The following is a 14,489-nucleotide window of genomic DNA, read 5'->3' as shown; positions in this document are numbered from 1 at the left end:
TACATATATTAAGAGTATCTTATTTGGTCCTATCGTTGAAAAGAAGACGATAAAATATATTTTAAACAAGAGGCGTCTCTTGTTTTTCACAAATGATGGACAGCAGGTGTTCGATCCTCTAAAAATGGCACCAATTAACGTTTTTTGTTAAGCGTCTGAAAAAGAGCTGGTTTGGCTGAAATAAATGTTTTTTCCATTAGATCCTTCATAACCTTTTCAAAATTAATTTTTTTTCTGCTCCAGCACCCAGCCATCCCTAACTGGGCAGCGCATATACATGTATTTTTTGTGTTTTGTTTTTTTCTCTTTTACGTCGCCGTAAGTGGCCCTTTGATTGACAGGTGAGCGGTCCAATGGCAGCAGGGATTGACTCTAATAAATAAATGAATCAAAAAAAAATTTTTTTTTTAATAAATCATCACCTGGATTAAATTATCCACACATCTAATCAGATGATCGGGGTCCTAATCTCAGGTGTGTGTCTCCTGGATTTGCGGCGGGTCCGGTGTGTGTTCTGTGAAGCCACATAAATGGGAAAAAAAAATAAATCAATTATTCTGCAAATAACCAAAAATCAGCTTCTGCCCAAGAAGGATGGGAGGCTTAGCTGCTTCCGTGGGAGGGGAAATAAGAAACATTGGCTTTGGCAGCATTATTTTTTCCCTCTAGCCAGCACTTTTGTCCCCCTCCTCTGTCTTTGCTCTCCGTCAATGAAAAATATGAGTTATTGTGTGTGTGTGTGTGTGTGTGTGTGTGTGTGTGTGTACACAAGAGATAAGCTGGGGAACGGGGTCCATCCATGCTCCAATCCTGTTAGCATTAGCGATTAGCACTGGCTAACAGGCCCCCATTATTAGCGCGGGCTGATTCCTTGCCGCCTGACCCTATGTGTGTACACACACACACACACACACACACACACACACACACACATGCGCACACGTATATGCACAACCACACACACACACACATATACGCGCACTAAGCTATAGCAAGGATTACCACTTGATCCTTGATTAGGAGGCCACATTGGTTGCAACGTCGTGTGTGTGTGTAAGTGTGTGTGTGTGTCCATACGTCGACACACACACACACACTGCGCTCCGGGCTTTATCTCGACCGGCGAAACACGTGTCCGACGGATCTGCGGTCGTTGCGTCCTCGACGTGCCCCGGTGGACGACGGCGTGCGAAGCGGCTCTTAAATGTAGTCTAATCTAGATGGATGGGATCTCCATCAGGTGGTGGAGTCGCGCCGTCACCTTGACGGAGCGAAGGAGAAAGAAAGGGAGGAGACCTTCTCCATCCCGGGTATGGATCTGCCCCGGGCCGCCGCGGTATTTTTAGCCGTCCGCTGTGTGCTCACTTTCAAAATGACTAATTATCCGTCCGTGACCCTCGCAGAAGGTGGCCATTGTTACTCCGTACCTGCGGTCCCTCAGCCATTCTTCTCCATCCATCTTCCAGACCTGCTCTCCTGCCTGCTTTCATCCCAACTGTCCAGGCAGTCGTACTTCCTGCTTTTTCCCCATTTATCTTGTTCTGTTTCCCACGTCTGTTTTTATTTTCCTAGGTTTGTTTAACACTTTTCGGGCACTAGAAGGTCCCCGGTTGGATTCCCGCAGGGGAATGAGCTAGGGAATGGCCTCATGATGCCTAAATTAGTGGGTGAATGGTTGCATCATGTCTGCAGAGGTTCTCAGTCATCCAGGTCACGGGGAATTCATGTTGAAATCTTCTAGTTGGGGCAACTGGACTTGTATGTCTTCAAGTGAAGATCGGGGTAGCTGGACTTGTATGTCTTCAAGTGAAGACATACAAATCCAGTTGCCCCGATCCCAGAGGCTTCCTCAGGTCTAATGACATGTGGCGAGGTTCCCAATTTTACCGCCAGGGTTGTGGGCGGGTCCAGGTTATGGCAGCTCGTTACATAAATGGATGAGTTGATCCGTGGAAACTGGGTCTAAGGGTATTGTTATGCTAATTGGGTTGTCGTCCGTTGGGGACAAAAGAGCAACTTTTTTGGGATTACCTGGGTTGTAACGTGAAAAGGTCAAGCCAGACAAAAGAGTGAAACCTGTTGGATCGCATGGACTGAGGCTCAGGTGGAAGTTCTGGTGGTGGATCTCTCCTGGTTGTTTGGAGGATGCCAAAGGTCCCGGTATTTGCTAAAACATCTCGGTATTGATCCCAGTATGGCATTGTACGTTTGTGAAAGGTTGTGCCTGAGACAACCTCCTCTGGTCGGTTTTTCGTTTTTGACAGATGCTTCTTTGACTTCTCTGCAACCATCTGTCTTCTCTGGCTGGAATATGGACATTGCTGTCTTCAAATGAATGTCCCTTGTCCTTCAGGTGTAGGTGGACTGTGGAGTCCAGTCCTGAAGTGGTGGCTCTCATGGTTTGTGATTTTAAGTTGTTATAAGTTGTTTCCATCTTCGGATGAAGGTGAGCTGCGTTTGCACCGGATGTCCATCCCATAAAGGGGACGTCTTGAGTTTCGTATCTCCAGGAGCGGAGCAGCCCCACGGTGTAATCACCTCGTGTTGTGATGTTTGGCAAAAAGCAAAACCTCTGATTCCCGTTTGCGTGCTCTCTTTGCAAAGAGTATCCCGGATAATATTTGCGTATCGCAATCTGCGCCGCGGCGGATTAAACCTAGCAGGTTAATTTGTGCGCCCCGTGAACCGTGTATTTGTGCAACAATGCCGCGCAGGAATGAATGTTTTATAAGCCCCGGGTGCAATAAGAGCAGATGAGTTTGGGATGCTAACCTCAACTCCGCGCCGCCGCCTTCACCCTCTGCTGCCCATTAAACGCACACATGAATACACTTTTTTTTTCTTCTTCTCCTAACTATGCATGTTTCTGAGCGAAGGTACATGCCTGAGCAGATCCTCCCGTATCTTCTGGGTAGCCCACCTCCCAGAAGAATAGGATACCCGTGACTAGCATAAGAAACAAGGCAAGCCGTGTTATCCATCTAGTTGTTGTTAGCTGTAGCATCAAGCATCTCGCGCGTCGGGACGGTGGATTGCGGAGTTGCTCTTAACTGTTGTCTCCGAAGGAAACGGGATCGGTAGTGGACCGAAGCCGGAGTGTGTAGAAACACTGCCCCCTTGAAACTTTTTTTGGTGCATTCAGACATTCAGAGGAACTTTCAATCCCTGGAATCATTTCAGATGATTCCACGGGAAGTCATGGTGATTGGTGGATCTCAGAAGCCGCGCCCACTACCCAATACTTCTTGCCGACTGTAGAGCTCCGTTTCTAAAAATCCATCATAGTCACGGCTCAGATGTTTTCCTCCAACAGAATGGATAGAAATGGAGTGCCGAAGAGGTCTGCAGAGGGGTTACCCCTTCTCAGAGGGGGTTAGCATCTACATTTTGGCCCAAATCATGCCGAGTTAGCTTACGGCTAACAGGGTCTCCACACAGCGAAGGAGTGCAGGGAGAAGATCACACTTCCATGATGGTAGCAGTTATCATACACGCCGTGCGGAACATTCAGCAGATCTGGAAGATCTAGAACCTGTCTTGGGTGGACCATGATTTAAAGAGACGGTACAACTTTTGTGGGGGCACCACCACAGCTAGCCCTGAACCTCAATGTCCACCTGTCTCCTCACATAGTCCACCATCCCCTGTGAAGAACAGCGCCTTCCCCCACCCACGGTGGTCGGGTTGATAGAAGAAGCTCTGATGCTTCGGGGTTGGACGTATCGAATAACCCGCTGGGACTCTGAGATGATGCAACATCTCCTGGTGCAGGTGGAGCTGTGGCTTCTGCGGAGATTGACGGGGGAGGGGAAGTTTTTTTTCGGAGAGGAAGGAGAAGGAGTGAGAGGCAGATAGAGAAGAAAATGAGAGGGAGGAACGTGCGAGAAGAACCGAGGCGGACGTGTCGGGGAACAAATTGAAAATGCCAATTTCACTTTGGCCCCCGCCGGCACGGGCGTTTACCGCCGGCCCCGGCTTCTTATTCCACAAGTAAATGAATGATGTCCATGGAATAACACACCATAACCTCTCTCCATCCATCTCTCCCGGGCCTCCTCGCCCTCCTTCCTTCTTTTGTCACTTTCCTACCCAGCGAGGGGGAATTCGGCCTCCTCATAAAAAGTCGCATTGTGATATTTCTCATTTCTTTCCGTGGCGCCGGTAGCTACAGCGGATCCAGTGTTTTGAGGTTTGCCTTCCACGAGAACGGGATCGTTTTTTCCAACAGCTGCACCTCGACAGGGTGAATGGCTGTTTCCCCGGCTTACCAATTTAAGTTGTTCTTTGACTCCATTGATTTCATCGTAAATTCAGTTAAAAAAAAGCATTCTGCACTCTTTGAAACCTCACTCCGGGTTTATTTGGGGCAAAAATTCAGAAAGGAATTGGATACATCCTTAATTTTTGCTGCGTTTCTGCTGTTCTTTCTGTTCTTGTTTGCACTTGTACTCGTTTTCTTCCCTAAATCAGCAAAAGGAAAGCCTACCCACACATAAGACGCCAGCTAACGCTAACGCTATCTCCAGCTAGCTGTCTGTCATCTATCTAAACAAACAATTACTTTCCTTCGTTAGCATAGTTGTTCGTTAGCCCCTTCGTTAGCCCCTTTAGCCACATCAGCCGTCTTTAGCGCATCTTTGCTCCCCAGGGTTGTAAAGATGTTGATTCAGCCACGTCAAAGTGCTTGGTGAGATTTATAACACCAACGCCGCTCTCACCTTTAGCTAGTATTTCCTTCTTCAGATCCACTGTCATTTTTAACTTCTTCTTAAAAACACGAGCACCTTGAACCTTGCAATTAAAAAAAGGAAAAAATAAATTTTTCCATAATATTCTAATATTTGTAGATAGGATATTTGAGTTTTCTTAAGATGTAAGCCATAATCAGCAATATTAAAATAATAAAAGGCTTGCAATATATCAGTTGATTTGTAATGAATCCAGAATGTATGACAGTTTTATTTTTGTAATTGCATTACAGAAGATAAAGAACTTTATTACAATATTCTAATTTTCTGAGACAGTCCTGTATGTATGTATTCACTTTCACTTTCACTTTCACTTTCACTTTCACTTATTCCCTTCCCCTCCTCTGTACATGGCTTCTTCGTTTTGATAACTAAAGATTCAGCCTGCGGTCGCTCTGGTCGCAGACATCTCCACTCTGGACACCCGTGAATCTCAGGTCCAAACAGCAGTTCACGGCTTCCAGATCCAGGAGAGCGGTCCAGGACCTCCTCAGGTCCAGGACCTCCTCCGGAGCCTCTCCTTTCTTTAGCTGCCACCGAGCCCTCTGGGTCGGCTCGGTGTGTTTCCTCCAGGAGTGAATTAACCGTCCGTTCCCACGCGTCGACGTTGCCCCGTCCTCTTACTCCCCCACCTTATCTTCTACGTGCACATTTCTGGTGTTTGAGGGTCTTCTCCCCTCAAACACATTCTGATTGGCTCTTATTAAAGATGTTCAGATAAACCCGCGTCGCGCCGGCGATATCAGACGGCGGCGAAGTCGTCTGCGCCCCGTAGCGCCGCCGCTCGGGCTCTCGCTCCGGATGTTATCGCCGCCGTCCGTCACCTGGAGGCCGGCAAAGATGGCGTCCGCTCCACGCCGCCCCTTGACGGACGGATTAAATTTAAGCGACCAGGCCGGTTCCCCCTCCTCCTCCTCCTCCTCCCTAACACACCCCGAGGTCGTGGGTTGGTAATGAGCCGGCAGAGCACTTGTGAACGGAGTAGTTAATAATACAAAAATGTGTGTGTGTGTGTGTGTTTTATCCACGGCGCCGCTTGTTTTTCCTCTCTTTTCAGTTGTCGTTCTTAAGCGGCATTTTATTTGCCGCCGATAATCACCCTGGATTTATTATTTATTATTTATCGCGTCTGCTGTGTCGTCGTCCCCCCCCCCCGTCCCGCTCGGTGTTATTCCCGCGGTTAATGTCCCGCCATCGCGCCGCCGTTTTTTTTTTTTTTTTTTTTTTTTTTTTTAAGCTTGTCTCATTTAAAGTGATTCCATAAAACTGATTATGCAGACAACGAGGCAATTACATTTCGACTCTTATTAGTTCAGGATGCAAAAAAAAAAAAAAAAAAAAAAAAAAATGAAAAAAAAATGAAATTAGATGAGAATATTATTGTTGAAGATATATTAGGCTTTTCATTCATCACCGGAATGGAATGAGTCACGCGGCGATGGGGATTCCAATCTCTTAATCAACTCCGCGCGCTGCCAGGCAGCGACGGATGTGCGGCGTGTTGAAATCACAATATAGCCTGTCTTCCATCGTTCATTTTTATGGCCCCCCTCCGACTGTCGCAGCGCCGCGGAGTGGAGGGAGGGAGGGACGGAGGGAGGGAGGAAGGGGGTTAAAATCACGGGTTGACTCCGGCGTTCCTCCTCGTTTCCACCGTTTAATATTTTATGAATTAAAAAACGAGACGCTAACGACGCGGTTCGGATCCACCTGAGAGTAAGAGCTTCTTTGTCTCGTGTTTCCAGTACACCTACGAGGGCAACGACCTCAGCGACCTGCCGGTGGACCTGTCGGTGGTGTGGAACGGGAACTTTGTCATCGACAACCCCTACAACATCAAGGGTGAGTGTGTTTGTGTGTTTGCGACATACATTAGATTCATGTGTTCATCTGTCAGAGGTGGAGAGAAAAAAAAAAAAAAAACAACCGTGAGCGACATTCTACTGAATCCAAAAGCTCCGGGAAGGTTAATGAAAACTCGAAATACACTCCCGTGTGAATGAGAGGGTGAATGGTTGTGTGTCTCCTAATGAGGTGTGAATGAATGAGTGAATGGTTGTATGTCTACATGGCATGTGAATGAGAGGGTGAACAGTTGTTTGTTTCTATGACGGGTGAATGAGGGGGTGAATGTATGTCTCTGAACGTAAATGAGAGGGTGAATGCTTGTGTATCTCGAAATTAGGTGTGAATGAACGAGTGAATTGTTGTTTGTTTCTATGAACTGTAAATAAGAGGGTGAATGGTTGTGTGTCTCCAAATGAGGTGTGAATTAGTGAGTGAATGGTTGTCTGCTTCTCTATGATGGGTGAATGACAGGGTGAATTAATGTATTTTTCTCTGAATGGTAAATGAGAAGGTGAATGGTTGTGTGTCTCCAAATGACGTGTGGATGAGAGGGTGAATGCTTTTATGATTCTATGACGTGTGAATGACGGGCTGAATGTATGTCTATATGAACTGATTGTGTTTCCATATGAGGTGTGAATGAGTGAGTGAATGGGTGTATGGCTCTAAATGGCGTGTAAATGAGAGAGTGAATGGTTGTGTCTCCAAATGAGGTGTGAATGAGTGAGTGAATGGTTGTTTGTCCATAGGGCATGTGAATGAGAGGATGAATGGTTGTGTCTCCAAACGGGTGTGACTGAGTGAGTGAATGGTTTTATGCCTCACTATGATGTGTGAATGACAGGGTGAATTAATGTATGTTTTTCTGAACGGTAAATGAGAAGGTGAATGGTTGTGTCCCCAAATGAGGTGTGAATGAGTGAGTGAATGGTTGTTTGTCTATAGGGCATGTGAATGAGAGGGTGAATGGTTGTGTCTCCAAATGAGGTGTGAATGAGTGAGTGAATGGTTGTATGCCTCTCTATGATGTGTGAATGACAGGGTGAATTAATATATGTTTTTCCAAACGGTAAATGAGAAGGTGAATGGTTGTGTCCCCAAACAGGTGTGAATGAGTGAGTGAATGGTTGTTTGTCCCGAGGGCATGTGAATGAGAGGGTGTATGGTTGTATGTTTCTATGTTGTATGAACGAGGGGGTGAATGTATGTCTATGAAAAGTGAATGAGTGAGTGAATGGTTGTATGCCTCTCTATGACATGTGAATGAATGTATGTTTTTCTGACTTGTGAATGAATGGTTGCATGTGTCTATATGTGGCTGCGTGATGATGTGGTGGCAATCATAGGTTCAGGTTCAGCCCCTCCCCGATTGCAGGATAAACTCTACAGATAACAAACGAATGAATGACTCACTTACAACTGCTTTTGTTTCATGGATGTTGTAGCAGTTATTACCGTGTTTGAATTAGCACACCTACTGTAGCGTAGCACAGAGTTCTCAGTGTGAACGCGGGGAAACATATGGTTCCAGGTCAAAGACGCACACAAAGTCGATACATCACCGGGGGGAGGAGACAATGAGATCATGTCTGTTAGATATAATTACCGGTAGGACGGCCTCCATGGTGCTCGTTCCATAATTATTACAGTCTGTGCTCCGCGGCGGGGGAGGGGGGCTGTAACATAATTCCCCCGCCGCGAGGTAAAGTAACATCACAACCAGCCGCCGACACCTCGTACGTCGCAGGACGGGGCGGCGTTTGCGAGCCGGCGATCGACGGCGCTTTCAACAAAACGTAACGCGACACCGCCGAGTCAATTTGTCCGGTTTATCGACGGCGGACGGATGGCGTTCCCCGAGGTCTGCAGCCGGGGCGCTAAGCTAAGTTCAAATTTCAACCGTCCCTCATTCTGGCGTCTGTTAGCCGCATGTGTTTGACACATGGTGTGCTGAACACCGCTTGTTACCCGTGGTAACAGGGGTTGTTTATTCCACGGAGTCGGTCTAAAGTTGACAGTTAGCGATTCCCGGTGACGAGGCGTTGCTAAGGTATGGCGCCTTTCCCTCCGCTGGGAACCGTCAAATCAAACCCTGTGTGAAATAAAAGCCGGTTAGCAAAAGGGAAACAATAACGCCGGAGTGAAGCTTTATATTATTCTCTTCTTTTTCATTAGCATGATTCATATGAAGTGCCGACAGGGTTCTGACGCAGCCGGGAGCCGCCGCTATGTTTCTACTGAGAAAGATAAGGAGTCGGCGGAAAGGCCCCTCCTGGATTTCGGCCTATCTCTCAACAGCCCCTTTGGCATTGTCGAAACCTTTTGCAGTTTCCGGCACCTTCTCAGGAACCAGGTTGTTTCTTGGGGAGCCAGAAACCAAGTGTTTTAGGTTTCCTCAGGAACTCATGTGATGTCCGTGATTGTCGGTACTCGTAAGCCGCGCCCATTGGTAGATTTTCTTGCAGCGTTTTTAAAGGCCGTTGCACTCGCGGGTCAGTTCTTTTGTTACTTAATGGACGAAGAATGGAGCGACAAAGAGGTTCCAGCCTTCTGGCCTGCAACCCCTTGTAGGGGTTCCCAAGGTTAGCAGAGGAAGGTCTACATTAGCCAGAAACAAGTGCGGAGGTAGCTAACGGCGAATTGGGATCTTTACACGGCAAAGCAGCGCAGGGAGAAGATAAAACTACTTCAATCATCTGATAATCCATGGCAGCTTCAGGTAGGCTTTGCAGATACTTGGTCATCACCTCACTGCCTTTGGGAATGCAGAACTTAAGAGATTCCCCCGGAGGAGGCTACTTCCTGGAACAAAACTCGTAACTGAAAGCGGCTAAAGGCAATCTTCCAAGAAACGCGATACTTTCCTGAACTGTTTCCGCCCTGTGATTTCAACTCGCCGGAAATCGCGCGCCATTCTCTGGCCCTGGACGTTCCCTCCTAGCTCGGGTTGGAAACAAGCGCACAAACAAACCGGCGGTGGTGTGAAGCATACCTCGCGTGGCGGAGCGGTGACCTGGTTTTCATGCAGCAAACAAGATGTGTACAGTAACCGTGGCGCCCAAACAACCCCCAGCCCAAAGAGGCTCCCCTCCCCCTCCTGCCAACCCACGCCGTTCCTCCTTCCTGATAACCATCTGGTGTCATACGAGGCACGCTCTTCTTAAACGCCGATATGTTAATGTAATTAGAGAAGAGTCATTTAGCAGGCAGTAATTGGTACAGGGTTGCTTTAAAGCTGCTCCGTGACCAACGGGATTTGGGGATGGAATAGCAGAGAGAGAGCAGAGAAATGATTTCACTGTACAATTCCCGGGGCCTCGGGGAAATAGCGCTTGAACTTGGTCACAGTGACATTGAACAAGTTTTTGGAATTTGATGGGAAAGTTGGAAAAAAACTGTCCCGCCCCCCTGTTCGCGCGACGCTTTCACGTCGGATCGTCTCGTTTTTTTTTTTTCCGTTTCCCGCAGCTCACCTGTACAAATGCTACGCCCTGAGGGACAGCTGCGGGATGTGTCTGAAGGCCAACCCCAGGTTCGAGTGCGGCTGGTGCGTGCAGGAGAAGAAATGCTCGCTTCGGCAAGAGTGCACGCCACCGGAGAGCACGTGGATGCACGCCACCACGGGGAACAGCCGCTGCGCCCACCCCAAGATCATCAAGGTAAGCCCGCCATGGTTTTGTCGTAGGTTTTAGGCCGCGCGTCCATACTAGTAGTACCCTCAGAGATGATTAATGCTTTAATAATGACGTCGCTAAGCAGAGCGGTACCGCCGACGGCTAGCGGGGGTCAGTGTTGCGCGGTATGCTTGAGTCCGACCGGCAAAAGAAGCAGATAAAGCAGAAGAAGGAGACAACATGCCGTCTCTTGTCTGAAATTGAACTCGGAAGGGGCGGCCCAGTGGCGCACTGGTTAGCTTTGGCCTCGCAGCACGAAGGACCCTGGTTCCACTTTGGCGAGGAGACCTTTCTGTGCCGAGTTTGCATGTTCTCTCCTCCTTCCATAGTCCAAAAAGGTGAAAAATTGCGTCAAATGAGTTGGTAAATGGTTGCCTGCCTACATATGTAGCCCTGTGAGTAACTGGCGACCAGTCCAGGGTGTTTCCCGCCTCTCGCCCAATGACAGGTGGGAAAAGCTCCAGCATCCTCCACGACCCTGAGTGCAGGGTAAGCAGCAGGAGATGGATGGATGGATGGATGGAACTAAGAAGTGGAACTTGGACCTCTGCACTGCCTACCAGTGGATTTAGCACTAAATAATGTCTCAGTCATCCAGGTCATAGTGAATTCTTCTTGGACTCTTCTAGTTTTTGGCAACTGGACTTGAATTTCTTCACTTGAAGACATCTCAGCTTCTTCTGGTCTAATGACCTGCGGGGAGCTTACGGTGGCTCGTTGGTGTTGTTATGCTAATGGAGATGTTGTTCATTGGGGACAAAGAAACAAGTTTGGGGGATTTACTTGGGTCGGAATATGAAAAGGTAAAGTTAAACGAAGGAGTGAAACCTGTTGGATCACATGGACTGAGGCTCAGATGGAAGTTCTGGTGATGGATCTTTCCCGGTTGTTTGGAAGGTGCAGAAGGTTCTGAGCTAACATCAGAACTGAAGAAGCCTCCGGGAAGAGGGGTGAAACATCTTCAAGTGAAGAAATTCAAGTCCAGGAGCCACGACGAGAAGATTTAAACTAGTGCTTAAAAACCATGCCGACGTGAAGGACACGCTGGGCAAGTATGTGGAACGCGACGTGCAAAACGGACTCCTTTGTTTACGCGGCTAACGTTAGCATAAGCGAGCACTTCAGATGCCCGCCGCTTCTCTGCGCGATCGCTGGACGTGATGCAGAGTCTCAACATCTGTTGTATCCTCGTATCTCCCATCCTGGATCATACCATCATCGTATTGTCCTCAACAACAAGAAAAGAAAGGAAAAATCACACTTGGTAACTCGGATTCCTGAAACCCGGGTTCGCTAAAGTCCAACCGTTTGTACAAATTGATTCCCGGGATGAAGAGTTGGAAGTCCTGCCTGGTTTGGCGTCAGTGAGTCCAGAAGAAGGTAGACATCTTGAGAACCGTCACCATGACGGCAACCGCGACACAGATGGACCGGCCAGGAGGAGGCCCTTCACACACACAAGGCTGCACACACTGGTGTGATTAGAGATGATGGCTACACCCACACACACACACTCACACCTGAAAAGGCCACGAGGAGGTGTATGTGTGTGTGTGTGTGTGTGTGAAGCCACCGGCAGACTGTAGAAAAGTGTTATTTGCGGCCCACTGTGGTCTCTGGGTGTGTCCGACTGGCAAGGTGATTTCAGGCATTTCAACAACATGATGTTCCCATCTGTTGCCAACGGTAACCAGAACGATGACGTTCTTCTCGCTTATAGTAATATGCACTCTTGTGCTCCATCATCTCGTCTGTCCTTTCAAACATTTATGTCTCAAATGAACCTTTGAAGAACGGCCAAATTTGACCGCCGTGAAGAAGCATACAAGTACTCACTCGTTCATTCGCCCCCTCCGAGGAAGAAGAAAACATTTCCCGCCTACATACGAAGCGTTTGTAGCGCTTAGCATGTAGCTTTATTTCCATGCGTCCGTGTCTTCTTCTTGACGCGCGTCGACACGCTTGTCTCGGTCACGTGATACACGAACGCTAATATTAAACCAACAAGCTAGCATGAGTAAAGAACAGGCAAAGTTTCTTAGCGAAGGGGAAAAGTCCCAGTGAGGAGCCAGAAGAGACGATGACCGTTCAGGGAAAGAAAGCTGCATTTAACTGGGGACCTGCTTAAAATATGGATTCCCACGTACCGAGACGGCTCTGCATAATCTCCAATGAGGCTATGAAGCCTTCAAAACTGCTTTGCTACTTGGAGACCGAGCACCCTGCATTAAAAAACAAGCCTTTTGGAGTATTTTGAAAGAAAAAAAAAGCATATTTTTGATATTAATATTATTATAAGTTTATCCGTGCAGCAAGTGAGGCTTTTTTATCCAGCCTGCCAAACTATTTTCATTTTAATCTATATTTTTAATCAATATTGAGTTGAGAAACTCCTTGTTTTTTCCTTTAATTTTGTACGGATGATTACATTCAAAATAATGTCGATAAATGAACGTCAAAGATATTAAAGTTGAAATAAAATTCCCAAAAATGTTCATTATTTATTATAAGATTATCCGGGCAGCAAGTGAGGCTTTTTTTTATCCAGCCTGCCAAACTATTTTCTTTTTAATCTATATTTTTAATCAATATTGAGTTGAGAAACTTCTAATTTTTTCCTTTATTTTAATTTTGTACGGATGATCATATACAAAATAACGTTCGATAAATGAGCATCAATGATTTCAAAGTTGAAATAAAATTCCCTAAAATGTTCATTATTTATTATAAGATTATCAGGGCAGCAAGTGAGACTTTTTTTATCCAGCCTGCCAAACTATTTTCATTGTAATCTATATTTTTAATCAATATTGAGTTGAGAAACTTCTAATTTTTTCCTTTTGTTTAATTTTGTACGGATGTTTACATACAAAATAATGTCGATAAATGAACGTCAACGATTTTAAAGTTAAAATAAAATGCCCAAAAATGTTCATTATTCAAATTGAAATTTTCATTTATTTCATATAAAAACGAAATAAGAAATGTGACTCGCCAGGCAAAATAATTGCCTCCACCGAACCTCCTGCATGTTTCTGGCTCGTGGAACCCCACGCAGGAAGGAACCAGGGACCTTCTCGCTGTGAGGTGGAAGCACCTTTGCGCCATATTTTCGGAGCGTCACCAGCGCGGCGGAGACACGGTGTGTTTGAAACCTTCAGATCTGCGACGGCCTCCGGCCCGGAGCTCTGCACCTTGCGTACCCTCCAGGCCCTCCAACCTCAAACAACTCCAAGCGTCACCTCGGCAGAAATAAGTGCCTTTTTTTTTTTTCCCCCCCCCGTATTTTTTAAACGAGCGTGAAATTTTTCGGGTTTCCTGCGCGTCTCGAGGCTCGTCCCTCTGAATGCGTAATGAAGGTACGGGATAATTGGTGCTCGGCAACATTGATAAATCCTTTAGCTAGCGTTCTCGCTCGCTCTTTCCTCGCTTTTGCTCCGGTTATCTCTTTGAAACAAGCCTACGGAGGCAGGGGTTGCTTCTATGTGAGGGGGAAATGGCGAGGAGGAAGGGCGGGGGTGCACGTGCGCATATTGATGGCGGGGGTAAATCCCGGCCCCGGGGTGGGATGTCGGTGGCAGTTGAAAAAGTAGCAGAGCTTCAAAAAGGAGAGACGTTTGAAAACAGGAAGGGAGACAAAGAAGAGGTCGATCTCGCCGTCCTCACCTCTCTGCCTTTGACATTTGCGGCGTGACATTTGATGCCAGAAGAGCATCTGTGCAGGTGACAGGGAAAAAAAAAACAAAAACCTCCCCTTCCTTCCGCCGCCTCGTCCTTTCCGTCTCGGAGAGAGCGCCGTCTCCACCGCACAAATTGAATATTACTCCACTTCTTACCATCCATTTGTTCAAATCCCCCTTTTTGATCCCCCCCTTTTTTTTTTTTATTTCTTTCCGCTGGATTCAGACTGCTTTGTTCGTTCTTTCGCGGCACATGTTAGCTGCTGCGTGTCCATTAGCTAGCGGATTAGCCGCTAATTTCATTTGGACCGGAGAATGTATGTTTCGACCGGAAAGGAAACCACTCGAGTGTGTGTTCCGACACACACGCACACAATGGTGTGCAAAAAACACACACATGGAAACGGTCATGCTACTATCCGGCGTCGCTCAGAGCATACAAGTGTTGCGCCTGTGGGGAATATGCTCTATTGTTTGAAACCACATATAATCAGAGATTTCTTCTGCGTTTTCTTCCAGCTGCTCACTTCAGGGGCCAC

At 47.1% G+C, this 14,489-nt stretch overlaps 1 protein-coding gene across 4 annotated transcripts in view; it reads left to right on the top strand.

Annotated features, from left to right (window-relative positions):
- The window catches only part of plxna1b (plexin A1b), a 211,125-nt gene that overhangs the window by 149,485 nt on the left and 47,151 nt on the right, over positions 1–14,489 (top strand). For all 4 annotated transcript variants that reach the window (XM_086168083.1, XM_086168082.1, XM_086168081.1 and 1 more), the window contains exons 11-12: positions 6,494–6,590; positions 10,065–10,255. In XM_086168083.1, coding sequence (XP_086024209.1) covers positions 6,494–6,590; positions 10,065–10,255 — 288 coding nt within the window. The remainder of the gene's footprint in view (positions 1–6,493; positions 6,591–10,064; positions 10,256–14,489) is intronic.

This window comes from Fistularia commersonii, chromosome 21 (assembly GCF_037954325.1).
Source record: "Fistularia commersonii isolate RoL2024-O1a breed Wild chromosome 21, RoL_Fcom_v1.0, whole genome shotgun sequence".
In the NCBI taxonomy this organism is placed as follows: domain Eukaryota; kingdom Metazoa; phylum Chordata; class Actinopteri; order Syngnathiformes; family Fistulariidae; genus Fistularia; species Fistularia commersonii.
Note: the sequence above shows the minus strand (reverse complement) of the source record. Positions and strands in the feature narration are given on the sequence as shown.